This window comes from Sorex araneus, chromosome 2 (genome assembly GCF_027595985.1).
Source record: "Sorex araneus isolate mSorAra2 chromosome 2, mSorAra2.pri, whole genome shotgun sequence".
In the NCBI taxonomy this organism is placed as follows: Eukaryota; Metazoa; Chordata; class Mammalia; order Eulipotyphla; family Soricidae; genus Sorex; species Sorex araneus.
In genome coordinates this window covers 146,838,593-146,860,890 of record NC_073303.1, presented here as the reverse complement: position 1 = coordinate 146,860,890, position 22,298 = coordinate 146,838,593, and the positions used below count along the sequence as shown (strand labels likewise).

General features: G+C 39.6%; 1 protein-coding gene across 1 annotated transcript in view; it reads right to left on the bottom strand.

Annotated features, from left to right (window-relative positions):
* The window catches only part of CFAP44 (cilia and flagella associated protein 44), a 121,790-nt gene that overhangs the window by 6,581 nt on the left and 92,911 nt on the right, over window positions 1-22,298 (bottom strand). The window contains exons 30-34 of the mRNA XM_055124508.1: window positions 17,015-17,210; window positions 12,533-12,643; window positions 9,941-10,071; window positions 7,205-7,321; window positions 5,346-5,547 (exon numbers count right to left, since the gene is read on the bottom strand). Coding sequence (XP_054980483.1) covers window positions 5,346-5,547; window positions 7,205-7,321; window positions 9,941-10,071; window positions 12,533-12,643; window positions 17,015-17,210 — 757 coding nt within the window. The remainder of the gene's footprint in view (window positions 1-5,345; window positions 5,548-7,204; window positions 7,322-9,940; window positions 10,072-12,532; window positions 12,644-17,014; window positions 17,211-22,298) is intronic.

Below are 22,298 nucleotides of genomic sequence, written 5' to 3'. Positions count from 1 at the left end.
ACATTGAGAGATATAGTGATGGGTCAAGAGAGATTTTTTTTTAATTTTTTAAATTTTATTGAATCACCATGAGCTAGTTACAAGCTTTCATTTACAATCTCACAATGATCAAATACCCATCCCTCTACCAGTGCACATTCCCCACCACCAATATCCCCAGTATACCCCTCCTTTCCCACCCTCCCCCTGCCTCTATGGCAGACAATATTCCCCATACTCTCTCTCTACTTTTGGGCATTATAGCTTGCAACACAGACACTGAGAGGTCATCATTTTTGGTCCATTATCTACTTTCAGCATGCATCTCCCATTCCAACTAGTTCCTCCAGCCATCATTTTCTTAGTGATCCCTTCTCTATTCCATCTGCCTTCTCCCCTCTGCTCATGAAGCAGTCTTCCAGCTATAGGGCAATCATCCTGGCTCTTGTGTCTACTGTCCTTGGGTGTCAGTCTCATGTGATGTTATTTTATACTCCACAAATGAGTGCAGTCCCTCTATGTCTGTCCCTCTCTTTCTGACTCATTTCACTTAGCATGATACTCTCCATGTCTATCCAATTCTAAGCAAATTTCATGACTTCATCTCTCCTAACAGTTGCATAGTATTCCATTGTGTAGATGTACCAAAGTTTCTTTAACCAGTCATCCGTTTTAGGGCACTAAGGTTGTTTCCATATTTTGGCTATTGTGAACAGTGCTGCAATGAATATATAGGTACAGATGTCATTTCTACTGCGCTCTTTTGTATCCTTATTGGCCAATAAGCAGGGAGTTTGGAAGATAAAGGACTCATATCCTCAAAGTAACCATCATGTACATAGAGTTTCAAGAGAGAAAAGAGAACAGGGAGCACATTTTTAGGTAGTGTATGGAGAATGGTGGGTTTAGGATTAGCAAGGAAATACCTCATGAACCAATTCTTTGAGGCATTTGCAGACACACTTTTGGGATATCTGCAAAGAAAGGTCTATGGATAAGGTTCTCCCCCTCTGATCCCTTGAGAAAAGATCATTTCAATTTGACATTTCAACCATGCTTCAGGCCAGGGTGATAGTACAGCGAGAAGGGCATTTGCCTTGCATGTGGCTGACCAGGGTTCAATCCCTGGCATCCCACATGGTCCCCCAAGCACCGCCAGGAGTAATTCCTGAGTGCAAAGCCAGGAGTAACCCCTGAGCATAGATGATCACAAAAGAAAAAAAAATCAACCATGCTTGCCCCAAAAGGTATTCTGGTTTCTAATATTGGATGAAGCTCTGGTTTCTTTGGGCAGATTTCACTTTTCACTCTTTTTACATTCTTGGATCACTCTCTTCTCAGTCCCCTTTGTCTGAAATTCTCTTCCCAAATAACCAATTTTCTGACAAGTTGGGAAGTTGGTGGAAAAACTCCCTTCAATCCAGTCAACTCTGAAGAAATAACTGAAGTCAGTCCTTATCTTCTTTTTAACTCCGATAAAACATGTCTCAGCGGGGCTCAACAGGTGTCAGTAAGACAGTCTCTTCTTGACTCCCTTACAAGTTTCATTTCCCCTTAGCAATTATCTCCATCTAACATACAATGTACATTTCTACTCTTTGGGGGGAGGGGGTATTAGGACAATGCCCAGCTGTGCTTATTCAAGGCTCTGGGGGACGGGTGCATATAAGATGCCAGAGATTGAACCTGGATGGGACCCCTGCAAGGCAAGTGTGTTACCTACCATATTATCTCTAAGGCCCTATTTTACTTTTATTTATCTTTTTTTTTTAATGTAGGAGTACTGCTATTTATTCAGCCATTGATTAAGCTGATTGAATTAGGCATGAATTCCACATTCCTTTTTTAAAATTCAGTATGTTAATTTTATTATTTTTTAAAAAAATTTATTTTTTAATCACTGTGAGACAGTTATAAAGCTTTCCTGTTTGATTTTCAGTCATATAATGATCTATCACCCAACCCTCCACCAGCGCACATCTTCTACCACCAAGGTCCCCTCTATCCCCCCATCCCACCCCTCCCCCTGCCTCCATGGCAGACACTCTCCCCCATATTCTCTTTTGTATTGCTTGTTATGAATAGCATAAGACATTGCATTGGCCAAGTGCTCCTGAATTCTAAAATTTTAGATAATTAGAGTCTGGAGAAATCTCTACAGTGAGCTGCTCAGTTCAGAAATTCCTTAGTTTGTCTCTGGATCATGGCCATTAAGGAGCTTAAGTAGCAGCGGGAGGCAGTTTGTGGGTGTGACCTCCAGGGTCCCATGGGGATGGGGGGATGAGAGGGACTGGCCCATCCTCTATCCCTTGAGGTCTGGAGTTTGCTGTCACTGAACCCACATACCTGCACTTCTCACTGGGTTCTGGAAGGGTATTTTTAGGGGGCAGGTATTTTTAGGATGACATCTGCCCCTGTCTGAGGCACCTGGGTAAAGCTGGCCTGGCTTAAAGTCCAGAGACAATATTCCCCATACTCTCTCTCCTTTCTGGCATTATGGCTTGCAACAAAGATACTGAGAGGTCGTCATGTTTGGTCCATTATCTACTTTCGGCACACATCTCCCATCCTGACTGATTCCTCCAGCCATTTTCTTAGTGACCCCTTCTCTATTCCATCTGCCTTCTCCCCTCCGCTCATGAAGCAGGCTTCCAGCTATGGGGCAATCCTCCTGGTCCTTGTATCAACTAAGGGGAAGGTGGGAAAAGGGGGATATATGGGGATATTGGTGGTGGGTAATGTGCACTGGTGAGTGATGGATGTTTGATCATTGTTTGATTGTAACCCAAACATGAAAGCTTGTAACTATCTCAGAGTGATTCAGTAAAAATAAATAAATAAAAATTTTTAAAAAATTAAATCCTGGAAAAAAAAAGTCTGGAGGCATCTCTGCAGTGAGCTGCTCAGTTTGGAGACTCTTTTGTGTGTTTCTAGATCATGGCCCTTATATCCATCTTTTCCAAAGAAGTAAACTTTTGGCATATGCCCTGTAGGGCACACACACTCGCCTGCAGTATACCACGCACCGGCCCTAACTGCATCTTTTGATCTCTTTCGAGATTTATGGGTCTCTGAAATAAGGCAATAAATGAGCTTGTATAGCTGAGCCAGAGGTCGTTTGTGGGTGTGGCTCCCACATACCTAACTTCTGGCCATTTAATTTCTTGGTAAACTTGGCCCCAAGTTGTTGGGGTCTGCCCAAAGGCATAGCAGCAATTTTGGGGTATCAGATAGTCTGAAGGCACCATCAGGCTGCTGATGCACTCGCCCTGAAGACACAGATTGGCCTGTTGGAGGCACCATACCCCCCTCTATTTATTATCTTACCTTAGCAGAAGAACCCGGGAACATGGGCCCAAGCAACAGTACAGCAGATAAGGTGCTTGGCTTGGATAACCTGAGTTTGATTCTGGTGCCCCGTATTATCCCCTGAGCACTTCCAGGTGTTATTCCTGAGTGCAGAGTCAGGAATCCTTCCCCACACCCACCCCTCCCCCAAGAAAAAACAATCCAAAACCGAAAAAACACTGAGAAGAACAATGGGGATATGAGCAATTTAAGAACCTTGGGGGCTAGAGAGATAGTAGGGACTATCTCTCAGTGGATAGGGACTTGCCTGGCATGCGGCCACCCCAGGTTCTATCCTGTCTCTCCACAGGGTTACCCAAGCCCTACCAAGAGTGATCCCTGAGCAAAGAACCAAGAGTAAGCTCTGGGTACCATAAGGTGTAGACCCAATCCCCACCAAAAGTAATTATGTGACAAAACTTTCTTCTAAACAAAATGATCCCCCTAAATCAAGTCTGATGGACTCAAAAGTATAACAAGTTTACATAACTCTATTGTAGTTCAAAGCTTTGCATTTCAGATGTAAGCTTTATGGTTGATTAATAATAGCGTAATTGGAATGGTTGCTATTTCGTGTGATTTAAGGAGGCGCCATACAATTCTTTTCTTGGTGAGAGGTGCCTTCTTGAACATGTGCTATATACTTGCCATGAGAATCAATGATGGTTAGATTATTTACACAGCTCCACCTAGCCATTGTCAGTAAGAACCCTGACCCCTCTCCCATGGCCCCACCCTGTCTCCATTTCAGAGTCTGCCCCTCACTATTACAACATGTTCTCTTCGCACCAGCAAGTCATATTTACAGAAAACATAAAGGCACTCTAACTTTTGCTACTCACATACCACACATACAGTACTTGTGAAGTGTGTTTTTACTGGTTGTGCCTGTTTTAGGAGGGATGTATCCTCCTAAACAGTGCTCAGGAATCACTGCTGGCAGGACTCAGAGGACCATAAATAATGCAGGGAATAGAACCCGGGTTGGCGATGTGAAGGCAAGCACTCTGCCCACTGCACTACTACAGCCCCAATAAAGATTTTTTTTAAACACACACATTATATATATGCACAATGCATACATAAATTGTTAAAAAATATTCACCAACATTAAAATTTAAATTGTATCTCAAAAATATAGACTAAAGTAGAAAAGCAAGAACCAAACAGAAGTGATATGAAGTACTTTGCTTGTGTGCGTCACACCCTGCTTTCTTCATAGGTTATTCCTGGCTTTCTTCATAGGTTATTCCAGTCCCACAGATTGAACTGGAGTCAGCCATGTGCAAGGCAGGCACCTTACCACTGTGCCAAAGCCCCAAAATTCAATAGCACATAGAAGTTACAAGTAAAAGCTGGGCAAAGCATTGGGCACGGTACAAAAGATAAAATCATGAGTGGCAAATAATGGTTATGTGTACATGGATATGTGTAGCCTCATAGGAATTAAGGAAAGGTAAATAAAAACTAAAGTGTCAGACAATTTAACTTCTTCCAGACTGGCTAAAATACTAAAGTGTGATAGTATTAAGTGTTGAGAATATGGAACCTGACAGTTAAGACACACATACACAAACCACACACACATACACACTTCCAGGATTGAGAAAAATGGGACCAACACTTTGATAGGCAACTTGGTAATACCCAAAGAAGCTAAAAATGCATACATTCCCCATGCCACTACCCCAGGGTCCCATTTCTGGGGAGCAATCTTCTCACTGACATGCACAGGGAGAATTGTGCAAGAAGGTTCAGCAATACTATTTGTATTTATAAAAAAAATTAAGAATATTCTATGCCTGTTAAAGGAATACTGAAGAAGTAAACACACTTATGGTCCTATAATAATATCAGGAGAGGCAGTTTCTAGGCAAGTGTGAAGATTTTATTTCCTCTCTCAGTGATTCTGATTCTATAATTATTTGCTGTTTTCAAATTTAGAAAAAATAACCTGAGAGTTTTTCCCTCTTATCAATAACTACAGCAGATGACCTATAGTCTTATTAGCTACTCACGACGTATATTTTTTGCCATCTCTCTCTTTTCTCGAATAAGCATTTTGCGCCTCTCCCGGAATTCTTTGTTAAGTTTGTTCTGCTTGATATTTTCCTCATGAAGCTGTACAATTCGTTCTTGTAGCCGACTCAAGGAGGAGTTAGAAAAGACCAAAGCTCCAGAAAGATCAGTAGGTATTTCTCCAAATGTCAAATACTCTATCTACAAACATAAGAGACAATTTTCAAAGTAAATGTAGATTCCAGGAGAGAGCATGCAGGAAGTACTTTCTCTGCCCCTTGTTTTGGCTCATTGCCTTGGAATTTCTTTCTCATCACTGAGTAAGTTAAATGCAGGAGACTGCACTCAGATAGTCAGCTACACTAAGTCCCACGGAGACAGCAAGTCTTCCCACAAACCATGCCTTGTATCTGTACATAATGAGACAGAGAGCAGTACAGGGAAGGCATATGTGGTGAACTAGATCATATAGAATGCGGTTTTGTTCAGATAATCTCAGGTTTAACTTTTAAAAATACAGTACTCATTTTTTTTTCTGACAAAGGAGGATATGTGAGGGGCCTTTTCCCCCCACTAGTATGTATCTCTCATTTTAATATTTTAAAATCAAGTGGAAAATGACATGCCATAGCCATGCTGCCAGACCCCATGCCAGGCTGCTTCACTTGGGACACCCTAGAGGGGGGCGGTGTAAGACCCCTCCCAGCCCCAAGGGACCCGGCCTCAGCAGCCAAAAACCTCCAGAACTCAACTGCCACCATGCTCACGGCGGCAGTCCACATGCTCAGACGGGCCTCACCCATGAGTAAACTTTCTCCTGGACTGCGTTACCACGACACCACTAATATTCCAAAAATAATGCACCATATTTGGTGGGGTTTAAGATAGATGGAAACCAATCTTAGAGGAAAATATATTTTTACAGATATAGATATACATATATATAAATGTAAGTATAATATACCTAAGCACACACGGCTCAACTTCCTACATGTTAGTAACCTCTTATAGAAGGGTTTAGTGTCTCCTACGTGAAATACAACAATCTTCACACTTTCCTCTAAGGAAACTTTCTTGGATCACTTTCAGCAGATCATAACAAACAATACAAAATGAATTATTTCGGTTCTGCTTTGGGACAGGGGTTGGGGATCGGGATGGGAACATCCCAAATATGGTGGTGAGAATGGAGTCTGGATATTAAATATAATCAAATATTATGAGTTACTTCATAAAAATTTTTAAAATAAAACAAAGAGCAAAAATGAAATAAAGTATCTTAAATATTTTTAAATCAAAATTTTAAATTAAAAATAATTAAGTGGAGCAAAGAAACCAAGAAATGTTTCCCTTTTTTATTGACAAACATCAATGAGTAGGAATAAAGATAATTCTTGCATTATTAGTTCATGTCTATTTAAAGTTGGTATTGAAAGTGACATGTGTGCAAGGGCCAAGATTTTAATCTGCACCTTAGTCTGTTCTTGGGGCCGGAGAGACAGTATAGCGAGTAGGGGGCTGGCCTTGCACATGGCTGACCTGGGTTTGATCCCTTAGTATTCCATATGGTCCCCACCAAGCACTGCCAGGAGTAATTCTGTGGTTTGAGACAGGAGTGACTCCTGAGCATACAGGTACAGCCCCCAAACAAAACCAAATTAGAAAGGTCAGTCTGTTATTAAGCCAGAAGCTCCTCACTCTACAGGTTGGAAATGATTCCGTTGTCAAAGCGATAATGGGCCACAGGGAAAAGCATATGTTTTGGGTGTCATTCTCCGGGCGGAATGCTCCACAAGAAGCCACCATGTGTTGGCTCTTCTGCTCAGATGGGGTAGGGCAACCACTTCAGACCCTTCACCTGGTGAAGTTTGAGTGGAATCACAACCAGCAGTTCATTCAGCTGCTTCTGCTTCTCTCTCTGGTAGGCCTCCAGGGCCCCTTCCGCAGCATTCAGATTAGTTCCCACAACTTTTATCTGTGGAAAAATCCACATGGTGACAAGGTTTTATGAGCATATTGACCCAAGATATTCAACAAGGCAAGGAGATCCCTGGGGCATCACGGGAATAGTGGAAGCCTGGAATGCCTTCCTGGACTGTGATTTAATGGCTGATCCCAGGGTGTCACCCAGGAACGTCTCTAATATTTTTTGTTCTGCTAAGTCATGAGCTACGTACCACTCTCCCCATCAGTTCTATATCCCCTGTGTTACAAGATTTTGTGAATAAAAGTTCAGGAGGCAGAACCTCAACTCTCTTTCCTCTGCATGAAAAGCAATTCACGGCATGAATATCACTGTCAGGATAGGTCATATATTTTTTTATCATAATCTCATCAGGATCTCAATAAATGAAAGGAAAAATGCACCTTCAAGTAATGAGAGGAACTACCAAGAACAGAATTTCTAAAGCACATTTTTCATCTCCTAAAATATCTGAAAGTTTTCCAAATCATTTCCTATTTTTTTCTTTGTGTTTTGGAGGCCTCATGTGGCAGTACTCCAGGATTATTCCTGTCTCTATGCTCAGGACTGAACCCTTTCAGGGCTCATGGGACTATATATGGTGCCAGGGATTGAACCTGGGCTGACAGTATGCAAGGTATGCACCTTGCCCCTTGTACAATCTCCCCAGCATCTCATTTCTGTTGGTACTACTTGTATATTTTATTTGTATTTCTTATAATCTCTTCCAATTTGTAAGAGGATAAGCAAGCTATTTAAAATTGTTCTGAACTCTCCATGACATTAAAACTAAAAGCATCTTTAAGGATGAAACAGCACTGACCATGCAAGTGGAAGCAAACATAAACAAACGGGACTACATCAAACTAAGAAGCTTCTGCACTTCAAAAGAAACAGTGACCAAAATACAGAAAGAGCCCACAGAATGGGAAAGAATATTTACCCAATACCCATCTGTAAGGGATTAATATCCAGGATATACAAGACACTGGTAGAATTGTATAAGAAAAAAACCTCCAACCCCAACAAAAAAAATGGGGAGAAGAAATGAACAGAAGTTTCCTCAAAAAAGAAATATAAATGGCCAAAAGGCACATGAAAAAATGCTCCACTCGCTAGTTATCAGGGAGATGCAAATCAAAACAACAATGAGATATCATCTCACACCACAGAGACTGGTATACATTCAAAGGAACAAAAGCAACCAGTGCTGGCGTGGATGTGGGGAAAAGGGGACACTCTTTCACTGTTGGTGGGAATGCCAACTGGTTCAGCCTTTCTGGAAAACAATACAGACAGTCCTTTAAAAACTAGAAATTGAGCTTCCATATGATCACAAAATACCACTTCTGGGAATATATCCGAGGATGCAAAAAAAGCACAGTAGAAATGACATCTGTACCTATATATTCATTGCAGTACTGTTCACAATAGCCAAAATATGGAAACAACCCAAGTGCCCTAGAACAGATGACTGGTTAAAGAAACTTTGGTACATCTACACAATGGAATACTATGCAGCTTTTAGGAGAGATGAAGTCATGAAATTTGCTCATAAATGGATAGACATGGAAATTATCATGCTAAGTGAAATGAGTCAGAAAGAGAGAGACAGACATAGAAGGACTGCACTCATTTGTGGAGTAAAGAAAAACATCACATGAGACTGACACCCAAGGACAGTAGATACAAGGGCCAGGATGATTGCCCCATAGCTGGAAGACTGCTTCATCAGTGGAGAGAAGGCAGATGGAATAGAGAAGGGATCACTAAGAAAATGATGGCTGGAGAGATGGGAGATGTGTTCCGAAAGTAGATAATGGACCAAACATGATGACCTCTCAGTGTCTGTGTTGCAAGCTATAATGCCCAAAAGTAGAAAGAGAGTATGGGGAATATTGTCTGCCATGGATGCAGGGGGAGGGTGGGAAAGGGGGGTTATGCTGGGGATATTGGTGGTGGGGAATGTGCACTGGTGGAGGGATGGGTGTTTGATCATTGTGAGATTGTAATCCAAACATGAAAGCTTGTAACTATCTCACGGTGATTCAATAATTTTTTTAAAAGAAAGGGAAAAAAAAGAAAGAAAATGTTCTGAAAAAAGATCATGATGGTGCCCTAGGAAAAAGCATCTAAGAGGGAAAATAAGCAAATCTGACAAATGCCAATTACTATTATACCAGAAGTTTAGTTAGTGACCTCCGACAAGTGATGAACAAATCTCAGATGATCAACCCAATGATCTACTAGGGTACAGAATCAGTCCCTATGCTTTAATCAAGGTTTAAATGCTTCATAGTATACAAAATATATCATTAAAGTTGTTCAGAAGTATAATTGATAGTAAATATGCATTTATTGTGGGAAAATGTGATCTACATTTTTGTTTTACTTAAAGAATAATGTAGTAAAAACACCTTGAAGCCCAATAACTAGAGAAACCTGAATCATCATAAAGAGCAATGGATCCCACAAAGGGTATGTGTGAAGGGAAATATCTGGTGTAACACCTGAAATGTTTCCCCTCTGAGGAAATGTTCTAACTGCTGTCGCTGCAATGAGGTAGCAGTAGCAAAGCACAGAGAATGAGCACTGGGAGAGAGATGACAAATCAGTAGGCAGACCACGTACTTTTTTGGACAATGTGTCATGTTCCTTTTTGAGGTTATCCAAGGCTTTCTTTTCTTCAACTAAAGCCTCCTCAATGTCCAATCTTTTCTCTCGAAGTTGAAGGGCCAGTTCAAAAAGAGCTGGATTACAATCTTAAAAGGCAGTCAAAAATTAAAACAACAAAACAATTAAGTGTTATGGGATGCAGTAATGCTCAGAAAGTGGGTTTTAGAGATTCAGAATTAACAATGTTTATTTTTGGATGCTTGGATGCTTTTCAGCAAGGCTTCACTACACTGAAGAGTTCTGGTGTTCGAGGGAAGTTATTATCAGTATTAGTAATTGAGATAGCACTTATGGCCTCACGATGGCTGCTCTGGGCCAGGCTTTGTGCTAGGTCTGTTCAATACATCATTTCATTCCAGGAATTATTTCATTTCATGTTAAACCTTTAAGGTTGAAACTAGGTTCCCATTTCACACATGAGGTCTGACTCTCAGAGAGGTTACATGACTGATACATGGTAGAATGGGATTCAAGTACAGTTTCTCTATCATTTCCATCTTATATCACTACCAGTCACATTTATGTACCACTTAATAAAGTAAAAGTATAAGTGAATTCTACAAAGGGATTTAAGAATCTCAGTCCTAGTTCTTGTTCCACCACTAAATTGGCTGAGATGTCTCTGTGCCAGAAGCAAGCTGCATGATTGTTCTTTTAGGCTCTCTTCTACTTTGGGGGGGAGGGATAGGGGGCTCCTAAGCAGTGCTGAGGAGATTCAAGAACCCCACAGGAGATTACTGCCCAATCTGGCCGGAAGTTCAATGCAAATAACCAAGGATGCAGTGCTCTCCAGGTCCTGGGATGCAATTACGACAGCAATTAGGATGGTCATGCAGAGCCAGGGTCAGGGACTTCCAGGACTAGGCCAGTGGTGCTCAGCAGGATCCTGCTGTGTCAATCAATCCTCAGTTGGGCACATGCTACACTTAACCTAAATTGCTCTACTGTCTCCCAGCCCCCAAGAAAAGATTTTATAAGTATGTGTTGCAAAAGCAAAGCAAGATATAACTTTTATCTGAAATTAAACACTTTAAATTGGATTAAAATTTGCACGGATTAAAAGGTTAGATAAAAAAATTGCTTTTTGGACCACTTGTCTAATGGGAATGAGAATATTAGGCAAACTGCTTCATATTGGTTTTTACCAGCAAAAGCAATGAATATAAATTGCCAAATATCTCCAGGACACTGGTAAAAAGTTGCCCTTATGTAAATATTTTGTAAATGTAGACATTATGTAAGTATTATGTAAATATTATGTAAATATATTATGTATATATTTTACAGATGTGAAATATAAAAATATGAATAGCTTTGTCAAAAAAAAATAAGAGTTGAGGCCAGGGACATGGCTTAAGGGCTGAAGTTCTGGCTTTGCATGTAGGGACCCCTGGTGCCACCCCTGACACTGCAAGCTCCCTGAGTGGTTCACATATACTGAGCTGAGAATGGCCTCTGAACAGTGGGGGCATAAATAGGGCTTAAAAAACAGATTACAACACACAAAAGACATACAAGAGAATCTCAGAACCGAGCAGCTCACTGCAGAGATGCCACTGGACTTTGCAATAGGCTTTCGCCCGGCTACTGCAGACGGGAGCAGGCGCTGTCCCTCTGCCTGCCCCTTAGGAATCCCAGTGGCCGCCATAATGCAGAACCCTTTGAGAAGCCCAGGTATGCGGGAGCAGTAACAGCAAACGCCAGGCCTCACGGGATGGGGGAGGAGCCCATCCCTCTTGTCCTCCTGCCCCAACGGGACCCTGAGATGACATCCTCCAGCTGCATCCAGCTACTATTTAAGCTCCTTAATGGTCATAATCCAGAGACACATAAAAGAATCTCAGAACTGAGCAGCACATTACAGAGATCTCTCCAGACTCTAATTATTAGAATTTTAGAAATACAGGAGCACACGGCCACTCTTGCAGCCATGCAACATCATATGCTATTCATAACAAGAAACACAAAATAAATTGTCTAGCATTGCCTTTTCGGCAGGTTTGAGTGGTGGTCAGAAGATTACAAATAATAATGGTGGGACTGGTGTCGAAATAGTGAATGTAATCAAAGTAGAGAGAGAGTCTTGTGGGAATTGTCTGCCAAACAAGCAGGGGAAGGGTTAGGATGGGGGAGGGAGATACTGGGGACTTTGGTGGTGGAAAATGTGCACTGGTGGAGAGATGGGTGTTTGATCACTGTATGACGAAACTCAAACATGAAAGCTTGGTAACTATGTCAGTGATTCAATTAAAAAAAAACCAGATCACAACTTATTATTACTTTATAAAATGAACTTGCTGCACAATTGCATACTTTATGACTGAATCAACTAAACTGTATGCAGATTGTTTGCCATTCATGAGTGCTTCTCTAAGGGACAGAAAATAAATTGTCCAAAGATGTTAAAAAAGCATTTGCAAGTCTTCAGGTAGCTTAACATCATTTCCTTAAATTTTGAGATAGTTGGAAAACAAAGAGGGATCTTCTTGCTATTGTCAAATAATGTTTATACTTCACAAAAGACACCTGACATTTTAGCCAACATACTTGTTGGGCAGATAGAATCATCAAAAACTTCATCTTCAGATCCAGATTCATCCTCATCACTTTCCATGCTGGATTCTTCTTCACTTGATTCATCACTTTCCTCTTCTTCATCTAAAAAGAAAGACGATGTTCATAATCAGAGAAGTTCCTGTGTTAAACTAAATCCTAAACTTTAAAAACAAGATATTTTTGGGCTGGAGCAATAGCACAGTGGGTACATGGTACGTGGTTTGCCTTGCATGAGGCCAACCCAGGTTCGATTCCCAGCATCCCATATGGTCCCCTGAGCACTGCCTGGGGTAATCCTGAGTGCAGAGTCAGAGTCAGGAGTAACCCCTGTGCATCGCCAGGTGTGACCCAAAAATAAATAAATAAATAAATAAATACAAGATATTTTTAGTGAGTTAGTCAACCAGGGAAATAACAAAGATTAAACAGGAAATTTTTTTCAATATTTTAGAGGGATTTTAAAAGGCTGGGAACAAAGAGACTACAAACTCAGATTCCTACAGGGGGTTGGGCAATACTGATGTCAATTTATGAGCCAGAGGAGATTAAGAACATGTTGTCATCCCCTACCGCCACCATGGACACTTGCTCATGGAGGTCTACAATTCCCAAATCAGAGTGTTTTGAAAATAGACATTTTCAAGACTTGTTTGAATTGAAAAATACGATTTATAACCTCCATATCTAACTACAGAAGTATCTCTGTATCAGAGATGCTGAAGCAAATTTTGGCCCTTTAAGGGCTTTGACAATGACTCTCCCTTGACCAAACTTCAGACTGACCCTCCAAGTCCTCTTTATGATTACTCCTTGATGTTGGAATCAGTCCTTGACCTAACCAATCTGCTTTCAGCAATAATCCTGCTAACTCACTCTAGTAAAAATCCCCCGTTCTTGATATCTCATTAACCTCCTCCTATCCTCCACTCAGTACCTGACCACTGTCCTGTCTCATATACTGTTCAGTTTAGCAAAGAATTTCTGTACATTAGTATTTTGCCATCCCTACTCTGTTCCTTTAAAACTCCACTTTTTCTTAATTGCATTCAGACTTCTGCTGATCTCTTCCTTACTGTGAAACTCCACTTTAACTAACAGTACCATAAATATCGTCTACCATGGGGCCAGAGAGATAGCAGAGCAGGTAAGGTGCTTGCCTTCATGTGGCTGACCCAGATTTTTTTTGACCCCAAGTAACCTTTGAGCATCATTAGGTATGGTCCAAAACATAAAGAAATAAATAAAGTCTACCTTATAGTTCTTCAACAAGTATTGTGTATATTTTTCTTTAACAATGTCATAATTGATAAAACACATCTCTCTCCAACATTTTTTATATAAAGGCTCATAGATCTCTCCCACCAACTCTACCATATTTTTCTTTTAAAATATCTCAAGGCCAATATTTATGAACCTAGAACACCAACAGAAAATTTCTATTATATGTCATATATAAATTTTCAAATATCAAAATGCATCTTCCTCCAAGAATTATAGACAATGGATTATACATTGGCATCACACAAGTCTGTCCATCTACATGTTCTTATAAATTAACCTGAGACACCTCTGAATCACGGATCACCAATATGAATCCTAGATCACCAATTTGGTATAAGATCAAATTCAAGATGTAGAATTCATACTCTCTAAAAGATTTCCTAGTTCAAGATTTTAAAATCACTTTAAGTGATCTGTACTACCCATAAATGACATCAACAAAATTTAAATTTTTTTTTAATTCTTACAAATTCTTTTGAGCCTGGAAGAATAGTACAGTAGGTAGGGCTCTTGCCTCATATGTTCTGGACCCAAGGTCGATCCCTAGCTCCCATATGGTCCTCTGAGCACTGCCAGGAGCAATTCTTGAGGTCAGAGCCAGGAATAAATAACCTATGAGCATCCCCAAGTATGATCCCCCAAAAAATCCCTATACAACAAACAAAAAAGGCCCCACAAAACCCAAATTCTGCTTTCTGGAGAGTGAGGTGGGTTCACTTTTCTTTATTCTTCCTGCTAAAATACCTGGTGCTATATGGAAGAGAAACATAAGTAAGACTTAAAAACAGAAAAAAGGAAGAAAAACCATGCATCTCAGAACCCAACATAATTGTGAGTTCCAAGGGTCTTCAATTTTTCTCATATCTCAGATGGAGAGGTTAATAAGTCAGTAACCTGGGAACACAAACCATGATACTCTCCATGTCCATCCACTTATAAGAGAATTTCATGACTTCCTATTTTCTAATATCTGTATATACCCATTGTGTAGATGTACTATAGTTTCTTTAACCAGTCCAAATATTCTCAGATTAGAGGGAAGATGAGAACATTTGTGGCTTAAATATCCTGCTCTACATATCTTACTCTAAAATTATTTACAAAGAATTATGTAAATAGAATTTAAATTAATTTTATATATTGTAACATCGGTCAGGAAAAAATAATATGGTAAACAAAAATCTGAGCAACAGCAATAGGCTTTTCTTTTCCTTTTCAGTATTAAATTCTGTTTGATATTAATAAACCAAATGTAATTCCAGCAATGGCCAAGATCCAGAGACTATATAAAACAAAGCTCCCAGAAGCACTCGCCCGTGAACCTCTTAGAGTCTAGCCCACTGATGTGCCTAAAGCAGCACATGTGTTTGGTTTTAACATATTTGCTTATATTCTCTGATATATATTCTCTGTCCCTCTCGGAGAGCCCAGCAATCTACCGAGAGTCTCCCGCCTGCACAGAAGAGCCTGGCAAGCTCCCCATGGTGTGTTTGATATGCCAAATAAAGCAACAATAACAGATCTCATTCCCCTGACCCTTAGAGAGCCTCCAATCTTTGGGAAAGATGAGTAAGGACAGGCTGCTAAAATCTCAGGGCTGGGGCGAATGGAGACGTTACTGGTGCCGGCAAATCAATGAACAGGATGACAGTGATACAGTGATACAGTAATAATAATAAACCAAAGCAAAATACAATGTTGTCTGTTGGTTCAGATATATCTACAGGAAATATTAAGACAATTATATTATAAAATGAAATAGAAAACTAGATGATGATTTTATGATGGAATTAAACTGGCACAATGATGACTGTAGTGGCTATTTATTAATGTTTATAGTAATTCATAGAGAACCCCAGGGAACTTTTATTAAAAAATACACTCAAACACATGAGAGAGTATTTAATGAGAGAGTATTAAAATGAAATGTGCTTTAAAATGTCTAAGTGACCCATAGAAATGTAGGTGGGGGGAATAAAGGCTTTTTTTAAAAAAAAGACTAAAACCCTAAATAACAAATTATTTGGTGTGAGTATAACAATCAAAAGACAAAATGTGAATAAAGAACATTATGTAACCATGCTGTCTATCAAAGGTTCACTTCTAACATAATAGCCCAGTTGAAAGTAAATGGAGGGAAAAGACACCAGTATGCATACACTACTCATAACATAGAAGTTATGGCTTATATTAGCATCAGACCAGAGCAAAGGAAATTACTTGAGAAAGACCTTATATGGTGACAAAAATGTCAGTATGTTAGGAGGACATATAGCAATACCAAATATGTACACATAAAATAAAATGTGAAAATATGCAAAGCAAAACTGCTAGAAATAAAAGAATAGACACATGTATGATTCCATTTGGAGACTTCAACACAACTTCAGCATTTGTTGGAACCAGCTATATAAATACAAACAAGAATGTGGCAGACATGAGCATCAGTCAACCAACAGGATCTGAAGGACAATAACTGAACATGAAACCCAGAACAACAGAATATATTATTAGTAAGTACCCTTAGAACATGAAACAAGATAAAGCATATTTTAGACCATAACAAAAGTCAACTTTAAAAGCATTGAAATCCATATAGTGTGTTCTCTCGCCAGAATGGAATCAGAGTTTCTAAATATTTCCCTTTTTTCCCTTTTTTTAAAAGCCTTTATAGTTTTACAGTGTATATTTAAGTCTGTGATCCATTTGGAGTGAATTTTTGTGTAAGGTGTGAGAGTCAGGTTAAGATACTTAGAATTATAGTTCTTCAAAGAAAATAACCATAAAGGGAAAATAGACAAATGTGGCTTCAACAAATTCAAACACTTTTTCACTATAAATGAACCTGTTTAGCAAATGAAAAAAAATAAAAATATTACAAACCACATTATCTTATATGGGTCTTGTAGACAAGTTATATAAAGAACTCTCAAAACCCAACAGTACAAAAACAATCCCATTAGAACTGATTAAAAATGAAACATGCACACACACACACATCCCATAACTTAAGATTACAAGATATTCAGAGGACTAATAGTTTATAAATATGCTCTCTTCTTCAACCCTCAAAGTGCCTCTACATTGTCTATAATGTGGTAGGGTAAATTGAGTAAAATACATCACTTAATTACCTGTCTTGTGCTAATCAGAAAAAAAAAATAGGATCATATGTAAGAAAAAAGTACAAACCAGCATCTCCTTCAACTTCCCTTTTCTTCACTCTTTTAATCCTCTTCTTCAGAACTTTCATGAGGAAGTTAGCAAATTTATTGTTTTCCCCAAGGGCTGTTTGGAAACTAGCATACAGCGCCTTTTCTTGCTCCAGGAGTCTGGCAATTTCATTCTTTTTTTCTTCCATCTCTTTAAAAGTATCATTTATTTTCCACTAAATGAGAGTAAACAAGAGTAAACCATAAGATATTTTTGATAAATCTGGTTCAAAGAGCAATGCTACTGCAAATTAATAGTCAACAAACATTTTTCAAAATCTTATTATTATTTTGGGGGGGGGGCCTACACCCAGCAGTGCTCAGGGCTGCTCTGTGCTCAGTGACCACTTCTGGCAGGAACCATATGGGTCACCAGGGATCAAACCCAGGTTGGCCATGTGCAAAACAAGCACCCATCCCACTGAACTATCTCTGCAGCCTAAATGATGTCTACAGAGTCATACCTTTATTTATTTAAAATTTAATAACTCTTTTGTAAAAGTAAGTTCAAAATCAAGTATGACATTGTTTAATATTTACATTCTTAAAATCTCTAAATTGTTATTGATACATAAAGATCAGTTAATATTTCACAAGTATGGTCTCAACTGAGGGACTCATTTTATTTTTTATTTTTGGAGGGGGGCTCCCGAGTGTTTCTCAATGTTACTTGTTGTCCCAGTTACTCCTAACAATACTTACCAGGATTCTGTGGGCCTTACTATTCAATGCATGGGCCTGGCAACGTGGTATTGCTGGCCGCCAGGTCCACTGGGATAGTGTCCAAGAGCCACCAGAGCTCAGAGACCATGCAGTACTGGGAATAAACCAACAGCCTCACCCATTCCAGGCACATGCTCCAGCCCTTTGAACTTGTACTCCTGGCCCCACAAAAGTATTTTTCTTATCAATAAATAATAGCTAAAACAATTATCACTTAATGAAAGTGACATACCTAAAAACCTTTACCACTAATACATGTGTGATAGCTACTTAACAGAATTCTCTATCTTTAAAACAAAGATAAATAGCATAATTTATTTCTCTGAATTTAATATATGCATAATTTACTTTTTAAAATTCAATTAGATGTTACTCTGAAACCAACTATTACACTTGAAAAACTCACCAGCTTCTTTTCAGTTTATAATGGTAACAATTAGACAGCACCCAAAACTAAAAAGACAGGCAGTGTGGCATTGGGGGGCCAGCTTTGGATTCAGGAGAGTCATCCTCCTATACAGGCACCAGTGACACCAGTAACCTGCCTTCAAAGAGCACCAACACAGAGCGAAGCGTTCTTCACTTCTCTTCACATTTCTTCACATCTCCATAACTCATTGTAAACAGATAAAGGCATTCCAATGTAGTGTAGGTTCCGAACCACCCAAAACATGCAAGAAACAACTCCAAACTGCAAAGGTCACGTAAAGCAATGCAGAAACTCACCAGACTTATCGAGAGAAGGAGCTAGCCCTGTTGACCCAACTAGTAATAATGGGCTATATAACTCTCTGATAAGGAATTTAAAATGTGCATGATGTCAGGTCGAGGGCGGGGTGGAGAGGGAGTTATGGGATGGGGGTGGGTGGGAGGGATACTGGGTTCATTGGTGGTGAATGGACACTGGTGGAGGGATGGGCTCTCAAACATTGCATGAGGGAAAAACAAGCACAAAAATGTGAATCTGTAGTTGTACCCTCACTGTGACTCACTAATTAAAAAATAAATAAATTTAAATAATAATTAAAAAAGAAAAAAGAAATAAGTACCAGGAGGTTGGCTCCATGGCTTGGAAGCTGGTCTCACATGCTGGAAAAAAAGGAAGCTCAGATAGAGAAGGGAACACCAAGTAAATTGTGGTTGGAGATCCTGAGTGGGAAGGGAGATGCGTGCTGAAAGTAGACTAGAGACTGAACACAATGGCCACTCAATACTCCTGTTGCAAACCACAACACCCAATTAAAGAGTGAGATCTAAAGGGAATACCCTGCCACAGAGGCAAGGTGGGTGGGGGGAGATGGGATTGGGGTTTGGGGGGATAATGGGTTTATTGGTGGTGGAGAATGGGCACTGGTGGAGAGATGTGTTTGCGAACATTGTATGAGGGAAAAACAAGCTTGAATATGTGTAAATCTGTATCTATACCCTCATGGTGACTCACTAATTAAAGAATTTTTAAAAAATGGAACTATTAAGGATGCATAAGGAGCTCAAAGAAACAACGGAATGCACTGCCAATAAAATACAAGAGGATATGAGAACAAAAGGTAGGAAAATAAAAACAAAAAACACAAGCAGATATAACAGATCTGAAAAACATTCTAGGTGAAATGAAAAACTCACTGAAAGGCGTCAGCAGCAGAGTAACAGCATCGAAGACCAGAATCAGTGAGCTCCAAGATGAGATACAGAAAATCTCTAGACACAGAAGAAGATGGGGGAAAGCCTCAAAATTAACCAACAGATGACATGAGAACATTTGGATATTTCAACACTTCTCAATAGGTCAACTAGACTAAAGCAGAAATTTAATTAAAAAAATTAATTTGGGGGGCTGAAGCAATAGCACAGCGGGTAGGGCATTTGCCTTACATGCGGCCGACCTGGGTTGGATTCCCAGCATCCCATATCGGCCCCCAAGCACCACTAGGTGCAATTTCTGAGTGCAGAGCCAGAAGTAATCCCTGTGCATTGCCAGATGTGACCCAAAAAGAAAAAATATTAATTAAAAAAATAAAGCTTAGCAAGTAAACACTTTGAGGAAAGAAATGGAAACAAGGGAGTTAGTAGGTATGTATAGGACTTTTCATCCCCCAAAAGCTGAATATACATTCCTCTCCAGTACACACTCTCCAAGACAGATCACATGCTGGGCCACAAAACATACTTCCATAAAATTAAGTGGATAGAAATTGCATCAACTATCTTTTCAGACCAGGATGCACTGAAAACAGATGTGAGTCACACACACAGAGAAATGGAGAGTTAAACACTTGGAAATTAAATAGCTCACAACAGAACAACCAGTGGCTTAGAGAAGAAATCAAAAGATCCCTGGAAACAAATGAGAATGAGTACACAGGCTACCAGAACCTGTGGGAGACAGCAAAAGCATGTGAAAAAGAAAATTTATAGCTCTACAAGCATTTATCAGGAAGCAAGAAAGGACCCACATAAGTAACCACCTCACAGTTTAAGATCTTGGAAAATGACCATCAAAGGATCCCAAACCAGGCAGGAGGAAGGAAAAAATAAATAAAACTTAGAGCAGAAATCAACACACTGCAATCCCAAAAACAAATCCAAAAGATCAATGAAGCCAAGGCCTGGTTCTTTGAGAAAGAAAACAATATCAATAAATCACAAGCAAGAATCACAAAGAAAGAGAGAGACCTAATAAATCAAATCAGAAATGAAAAGGGGGCCATCACCACAGAAATTACAGAAATTCAAAGAATATGTAATTATTTGAAATTACAAGATATAGCACCCCTTTATTATTAAATTACAGGATATAGCATTATCCTCTATGAGGGAAAGCTAAAGACTTCCCCTAAGATTTCCCACAAGACAAGGTTGCCCACTCTTGCCACTCCTATTCAATAGTACTGGAAGTATTTGCCATAGCAGTTAGGCAAGTAAAAAGATATCAAGGGCATCCAGATAATAGAGAAGTCAAGTTTTCACTATTTTCAGATGACATGATACAAAGAAAATCTTAAAGACTCGAGAGAAAAAAAGTTTCTTAGAAATAATGTATTTGTATAGTAAAGTGGAGGTTGCAAATCAATACACAAAAGTCCATGGTTACCCTATATATAAGTAATGAAAGTGGAGAAAGATATTAGAAAAAATAATCTTGTCCACAATTGTGCCTCAGAAAATTAAGTATCTTAGAATCAGCTTAACTAAAGAGGTGAAGGACCTATACAAAGAAAACTACAAAGTAATACTTCAAGAAATAAAAGAAGATACTAGGAAATGGAAACATATTCCCTGCTCATGGATTGGGAGGATTAACATTATGAAAATGGCAATATTCCCCAAAGCATTATACAGATTCAAAGCTGTCCTTATAAGGATATGAAATCTTTCAAAGAAATCGATCAAGCACTCCTGGAATTCATGTGGAACAATAAACTCCAACGAATAGCTAAAGCAATTCTTGGGAAAAAGAAGATAGGAGGCATCACCTTCCCCAACTTCAAACTATACTAGAAAGCAGTAGTAACTAAAACAGTATACTGGAAAATAGACAGGCCTGCAGACAAATATAATGGAGTTGAATATCCTGAGAGACCCTCAAATTTATGAACACAATCTTTGATAAAGGAGCAAAAAATATAAAGGAAATTCTCTTCAAAAAGTGATGCTGGTAAAACTGGTTTTGTTACTTACAAAAACAAAATGAACGCAGACCTATTTCTAATGCCAGGCACAAAAGTCAAGTCAAAATGTATTGAATACCGGGGCCGGAGCAATAGCACAGCGGGTAGGGCGTTTGCTTTGCACGCGGCCGACCTGGGTTCGATCCCCGGCATCCCATATGGTCCTCCAAGCACTGCCAGGAGTAATTCCTGAGTGCAAAGCCAGGAGTAACCCCTGAGCATCGCTGGGTGTGACCCAAAAAGAAAAAAAAATATATTGAATACCTCAATATCAGACATGAATCCATAAGGTACACGTAGGAAAATGTGAGCAGAACCTCCATGACATGAATTATACATTATTGTGCTCATGTTTCCCCCATACAAAGTTCGAGAACCCATCCCTTCACCAATGCCCATCCTCTACCACCAGTAAACTCAGCATCTCTCCCACCCTCCCCAATCCCGTCTCCCCCCCCCTCACACACACTGCCACTATGGCAGGGTATTCCCTTTTGTTCTCTCTCTCTGATTAGGTGTTGTGGTTTGCAATAAAGGTGTTGAGTGGCCATTTTGTTCAGTCTCTAGTCTACATTCGGCACGCATCACCCTTCCAATCACATTTTACTTGGTGTTCCCTTCTCTGAGTTGCCCAGAATGAGAGACCATCCTCCAAGCCATGGAGTCAACCTTCTGGTACTTATTTCTACTATTCTTGGCTGTTACTCTCCTAGTCTACTATTCTATATTCCACAGATGAGTGCAATCTTTCTACGTCTGTCTCTCTCTTTCTGACTCATTTCACTTAGCATGATACTTTCCATGCTGATCCACTTATATGCAAACTTCATGACCTCATTTTTTTCTAACAGCTGCATAGTATTCCATTGTATA